The following is a 6575-nucleotide window of genomic DNA, read 5'->3' on the forward strand; positions in this document are numbered from 1 at the left end:
ACTCATCCATTCCTTATCCATCCATCCATTTACTTATTTATTCACTCACCAAATCTCGTGGTGCATCAACCATGTGTCAGAGCTGAGTCTGCATTTGTGACAGGTCCTGCAGGCTGGGTCCCTGAGGTGCTCTAGGGCCAGTGACTGTCACTTTCCCCAGCCTCAGGAGCCACTTCTTTAACTTTTAAACCCTCCCAAGGTTTCTTCCCCTAGTTATTCTCTCCTAATCTTTAGAATCATTTAAAGTTAAGCTCCTTTCCTTCTTTACTTAAATTTCATTCCTGGAGACAACTGGGCCATGTCCCCAGGGTTGTGTTGTACAGGTGACACCTCTTGGCTTAGTCACAGGGCTCAGAAACTCTGACTAGGAAAGGAGCCCCATTGTCCTGAAATTCCATCTGGCCTTGACTGTCACTCATTTGAAAAACTTGACCAAATCAGTCCAGCCATCTGCATAGAATGGGTGCAGTAATGTCTGCTCCACAAGGCTGAGACATGCGGGTGATAAAATGCACTGGAAAAATTATGCTCTCAAACTCTCTAGGGTCACTGAGCTACTGGTTGAGTCTCTGTGGACACCTTCTCTCTCCTGCCTTTGAACCCTGCCCTCAGGTGGTCGTCAGCCCCTCAGGCCTTCTGCCTGTGCCTCTCCCCTAAGCCTGGCTGCCTGAGTTCACTAAGGCTGCAGATGCCCACATGGGCACCACGACCCACCTGACTGTCTGGTTCTTCGTTCCTGCATCCCTCCCTCTCCTAGTTCCCAGCTGCTTCTCTGAGACCAAGATCCTACCATGGCCATGGATATTCCAGAAAAATGGTCCTACCACCATAGTCCCACCTTCCCTGGGGAGTCTCAGGAAAGCCCTTTTACTCATCTGACTGCTGATTCCTATCCCCAGCTCCTTCTGTGGACAGTGGGACCAGTGGGGAGACCTTCGTCTCTGTCAAACTGTGGGATGGGACTCTGCTGGGAGGACTGAGCAGGGAGGAAAGCCCCTGTGGGGCAGGCGCTGGGCCCCCTCCAGCCTGGCTAGGGCTCCCAGGGCAAGGCAGACCTACTTGTGGAACCAGGTGGTTTTCATATATTCCACATTGTAGTACTTGACTTTGCTGAAGATCCGGATCCCCTCCTCGGTCCCCTGGATTTTCAGTGGGGTCGCAGAGAGGGCTGGAGAGACAGAAGAGAAAGGTGAGTCTTCCCTGAGGACCTTTGGGCAGCATGTTTTTGGGGGCCAGTCCCTGCTCGGCGTTGGGGAGGGGCATGTGGTGGGGGGAACACAGTGCCGTGAGGAGGCAGGAGCTTCTCTCCCAGTCTTTGAGGTTGGAAACTAAACCCTCCCACCCACCCATGGTAGCCAAGGCTGGTGGGAGGCTGGCCCCTTGAAGGCCATTAGGCATCAAGGCAGGGCTGGGCAAAGAGGCAGGCTTGCTTACCACCAATCCTGCCCAGCTCAGCGAAGACCGCGTCCAGGGCTGGAGGGAGACAGAGAATGGTCAGCTGGTGTGGGCTTCCCCAGGGAAGTGCCAGGAGTGGGCATGCCATTGGAAAAGGCTGGTGGAGCTCATGAGCTTCTCTCAGGGCACAGGGAACTCTGCAGGATGACTCCCACAGCTTGAGGGTGGGAGAGGGTCCAGGGCACTCAGAGATGGGAGGGGCAGAGGGGGCACCACGGATGGAAAACAAATAGGCCAATACTTTTCTTGTAGGCTGAGCCAACCAGCCTGATGAGGAACCTGGGCCCTTTGTGGGGCAGGGTGATCTCAGGCTTCGGGTCTCCAAGCCTGGGCTCACTGTGATAGACTGCAGTGAACATGGTGGCAGAGTCACACAGACCACGCCCCTGCCACTGACTAGCTGTGCAACCTTGGGCAAGTCATTTCACCTCTCTATGCCTCAATTTTCTCAGGTGACACGGGGATCCCATACACTTTGCCCCACAAGTTGTATCACAGTGTCTTGTTCCAGGGTGATCCCTCTGTAGCACTCCTGCCCCGTCTCAACCACTGCCAGTTCCTACCTTCCCCTGTGAGGTCCAGTATGGTATCATCCTCCCCGCGATCATCAGAAACCGTCGCTCTGTAAATTCCCTTGTCCTCTTTGGAAAACTGGAAAGAAGGTTAAGAGATGGCAGTGTCAGTGTGGGTTCCTGAAGGAGTGATGGACAGCTTATCAGGAGGCCTGGGCTCCCGGCCTGCCCTAACTCTGTGTGACCTCAGGCAAGGCCCCTTCCTCCCTGGGCCTCAGTGTACCCATCTGGTCTAGGCAGTCTCTAAGGCTCTTTCCAGTTGCAGAGCCCTTTGATTCCAAACTCAGGGCTTGTCTGGGCCTGGGGATGGGGTGGGATGAGGGAGCTGAGGGCAGAAACAGACACCCCCAATTTGGATTCCCAGGCAGCTGCGTTGAGCACAGAAGAGTGGACCCTCCTCGCAGAGCGGCCGAGCCTGGCACACCCTCCACTGAGCTGCCCCCTGGATGGAGGCAGCCCCCTTGCACTTCCCCAGAAGGGTTTTATTTTCCCCAGGAAAAGGGGTCCTTCTGCCACATGTTTGTCAGCCCCAGATTGAATCTGAACCAGTACTCAGCAGAGTGAGAACTGGGGTCGTGCTCTTAAAGCAAGGTCTGGAGGTCAGAAATGACCTCTCATTACAATGCACCTCCTTCAGGGCCCTGTCCCCTCAAAAGTCCCTCCCACTTGGACCATGTCCACACAGTAGGTTTTGGGACAGGATCTGAGGCAGCTCTTAACCTGTGGATTGAGGGGCTGAACCCCAACGGTTCTCTCCTACATCCCCCTTCTTCCCTTTCACACAGTGATGGCTCCAAAGTCACAGCCAAAGCCTGGGCAGGTGATCAGAATAACTTCTGACTCTACTCTCTAGCCTTGTGTCTTTGTATTTAAACCCTCTGAGCTCAGTTTACTCATCTGTAAGATAGTGGCAGAACCCTTGCTCTGCCTCCGTGCTACAGGTGCTGTGAGGATCAAGGGAGGTAACTCTTCTGAATGCAGAAAGTTCTGTACCAATGGGACAGATGATTATAACAAAACTTCATCGTCACTAAGCACCTACTCGATGCCACGCCCATTCAAGGTGCTTGCACAGTGGTGACAAAGGCCAACTCGGCATTGTCTTGGCCAGGATTTGGTAGAAGACCCTGAAATCATTACTTCCTTCCTAGTCAGCAAACCTATTTTTGTTCCAATCCGCCCTGGCACCCAGTGAGGCCACAGAAACCAGCAGCAGGGTAGAAAAATATGGACTGTTTAAGAACAAGCCTGTGTTTCTCTCCTAACCAGGCCACACTCCTCTGATGGCAATGGGGGTGGGGTGGGGGGACCTGGTGGGAGAATTGAGCTCCAGGCCTGCTTTCTTCTGTCCAGACCTCCCTCACATGGAGACATCCTTCCTGTCCTCAATCCTAGACTGTCGGGGCAGGAAGGAATTATCAACAGAGCATCCCTCATGACCTGCTCACGTTACAGGTGGAAGCTGAGGTCAGAGAGGGACAGTAACTAGTCCATGGCTGCATAGTCATTGGCAGGGCCAGGACTGAAGCCCAAGCAAAAGGAAGAAACAGTAATACCGATCCTGTGTTTATTAAAATTTGGGGGGGAGGGGTTGGCATCAATTCTTATTTTTAAAAATATTGCGTAAAACATTATTTATCTTGATTACTGAGTTTTTTGGTGCCCCTTAAATTTTGTGCCTGAGGCAAGTGCCTCACTTGCCCCAACCTAGTCTTGGCCCCGCTCCTGACTCCTAGCCCGGTGCTCGAGGCACTGCCCGGCCTGCCGAGTTGCTGGAAGGGGTGAGCTCTGAAGCCAGAAGCGCACTCACCTCTTCAATGAGGAGGAGTCCTGCTCCAGTCTGCGGGTCATACTGACCAGCTGGCGTCTCTTTTTTCTGGAAGAACCACTGGAAGCGAGTCTCTTTCTTGGTGTTGGTCACCTGAGGAAGGTGGGGAATGAGACTTTAGGCTTTCTCTCTTTTTAAGTAAAAACTCAGCTCCTCAGAACTTTTTATTTACAAACATGACTTCTTCCCCCATCCCCACCCCCATATACACATACTCTCAGGCCAAATCTCAGCCCACACCTCTCTCATACCCTCTCTGCTGGCTTCTGGACTCTGAACTTTTGCTAATGGTGTTTCCTCTGCCTTTTGATCCCTTCCCTACTCTTTTTTTTTTTTTTAAAGATGACCAGTAAGGGGATCTCAACCCTTGGCTTGGTGCTGTCAGCAGCACTCTCAGCCAGTGAGCTAACTGGCCATCCCTATATATAGGATCTGAACCTGTGGCCTTGGTGTTATCAGCACCACACTCTCCCAAGTGAGCCACGGGCTGGCCCCCCTACTCTATTTTTAAAAATAAATACGTTTGCTTCTTAAAGACTCAGATATCACTTCCTCCAGGAAGACTTCCTTGAAGCACCTCAGAGTGTCCTTCCCATCATGATTAATAGATTTCCTGCACATATCGGGATCAAGCATGAGACATGCTGTTTTCTAATGATCCTGCCTTGGACCGTGGGCTCCTGGAGGCCTAAGGAGACCACTTCTTCATCCTTGCATGCTCAGTGCCTTGCAGAGTGTGCTTTAAGTTCACGGAATGCATGTTTCTGGGGGAGTACCCACCCCACCCAGCTCTTCTCCAGTCACCTAATGAGGTTGCAGCATGCTGAGAAGGACCTTGGGCTTTGGAGTCAGACAGACTTGGTTAAAACCTGGGCTCTACCTCTTACCCTGTGGTCTTGAGCTATTTCCCTACCTGTTTTTTCATTCACAAAGTGGGGATAATAATGCCTATCTCACAGATGATTGTAAGGCAGATGAAGTAAAATAATACTGCGAGGCACCGAGCAGTGTCTGGCAAGGCTAATTATAAACACAGAGAAACCTCTTCCAGTACAGACCCTTTGCTGGCTCCCAGGCACCCCGGCCCCATGGAACCCCTTCCTGGAACCATTGGGAGATCCAGCTCAAGGCTGACGCACCTCACACTCATGCTGCCGCCTGGGCTCTGTGAAGGTGGCTTTGTTTTTCGGGTTAAATTTGATCCCCCTGGGGCCACTTCCCGGGTAAGAGTTCAGCCAAGCACAGAGGACTGAATGTGGGGTGTGGGGGTTGGGGGGTAGGGTGAGGGGACAAGCTGCAGGTCCGGCTCCACGGGGCCTGGGCAGGCAGGGCTGGAAGCAGGGTGGGGACTTGCCTTGCACGTCAGCAGCACTTGGCAGTCCTCCGTGATCTTCCACTGCAAAGGCTCCTCGAAATAGGGACCTGCGAGTACAAACCAAACACGCCCACACGTCAGCGCGCCAGGCTCTGCCAGGGCNTTCTGTGAAGGTGGCTTTGTTTTTCGGGTTAAATTTGATCCCCCTGGGGCCACTTCCCGGGTAAGAGTTCAGCCAAGCACAGAGGACGGAATGTGGGGTGTGGGGGTTGGGGGGTAGGGTGAGGGGACAAGCTGCAGGTCCGGCTCCACGGGGCCTGGGCAGGCAGGGCTGGAAGCAGGGTGGGGACTTGCCTTGCACGTCAGCAGCACTTGGCAGTCCTCCGTGATCTTCCACTGCAAAGGCTCCTCGAAATAGGGACCTGCGAGTACAAACCAAACACGCCCACACGTCAGCGCGCCAGGCTCTGCCAGGGCGCCACCTGGTGGCGAGCGGGGAGAAGCCGGCTGGAGAGGGACAGCTGACCACCCCCCGGCTGCTCACGTGCTGCTCCCACCAGGCGGGGCTGGGGTGAGGCAAGGGGTTGCTTAGGGCTCAACATTTAAGGAAACGCTCAGTCTCAAGGTCAGGCAAGTGCTGTTTTGTTCTGGCACCTGAGAGAACTGGACCGAATTCTCTGGTGGGGCGGGGTGGCCATTAACCCCCCTGTCCAGCAGTTCTCCAGCACTGACCAGTGGCCAAGGCTTTTGAACTTCACCCCAGCAGCTCTTACCCTGTTTTCTCTTCCAGTCTCGTCTCTTAGCATCTGCCTTCCTCAGAAGTTTGTCAAAATCTGTGAACACGTAGGAAGGGGCTGGCATGAGCTGAGGGACGGACAGACGATGGACAGAAGACTGGGGGTGCTCAGCAGGCCCCGGAGCAGAGAGCTGAGAGCCCACGGGGAGGCCAGGGTGCAGGGCGGGGCGGGGCGTGCAGGGCATGGCTGACCGTCATCCACCAGGGCCAGGGTGATCTGGTTTTTGGCTTTTCCGTCTTGGAGCTGAGCAGTATACGACCCTTTGTCATCCTCCGACAAGTTCTGGATGATTACTTCCACCAGGCCCTTCTCTCGGTCAAAATTGATTTTGCGGTTCTGGGGAGAACAAACACCCAGGGTCTTTTTTGCACTTTCTCTATTCTGGGAACTTGGCTGTGGGGCACACATTAAGGTGTAGTTGAACTTGGGGGGAGGGTGATATGTTTAGAGTTATCAGCCTTCAGAAACTGGGAAAGGGGCCCTGGGGAACCCCTTTCTGTGTGTATAGACTGAGACTCCCCCCCACGCCTGGACCCTGAAAACTCCTTGGTTGCTTAAATTAATTACAATTTAATAATAAGCCCCCAATCCCTACTGTGCCACATTTT

The 6575-nt window shown here is 53.6% G+C and overlaps 1 protein-coding gene across 1 annotated transcript in view; it reads right to left on the minus strand.

Annotated features, from left to right (window-relative positions):
* MYOM3 (myomesin 3) overlaps positions 1-6575 on the minus strand; it is a 21261-nt gene that overhangs the window by 4602 nt on the left and 10084 nt on the right. Inside the window, exons 7-14 of the mRNA XM_008573179.1 lie at positions 6159-6303; positions 5944-6003; positions 5525-5592; positions 3838-3948; positions 2019-2106; positions 1435-1473; positions 1060-1168; positions 50-54 (exon numbers count right to left, since the gene is read on the minus strand). Coding sequence (XP_008571401.1) covers positions 50-54; positions 1060-1168; positions 1435-1473; positions 2019-2106; positions 3838-3948; positions 5525-5592; positions 5944-6003; positions 6159-6303 — 625 coding nt within the window. The remainder of the gene's footprint in view (positions 1-49; positions 55-1059; positions 1169-1434; positions 1474-2018; positions 2107-3837; positions 3949-5524; positions 5593-5943; positions 6004-6158; positions 6304-6575) is intronic.

This window comes from Galeopterus variegatus, unplaced genomic scaffold, assembly GCF_000696425.1.
Source record: "Galeopterus variegatus unplaced genomic scaffold, G_variegatus-3.0.2 Scaffold50, whole genome shotgun sequence".
In the NCBI taxonomy this organism is placed as follows: Eukaryota; Metazoa; Chordata; class Mammalia; order Dermoptera; family Cynocephalidae; genus Galeopterus; species Galeopterus variegatus.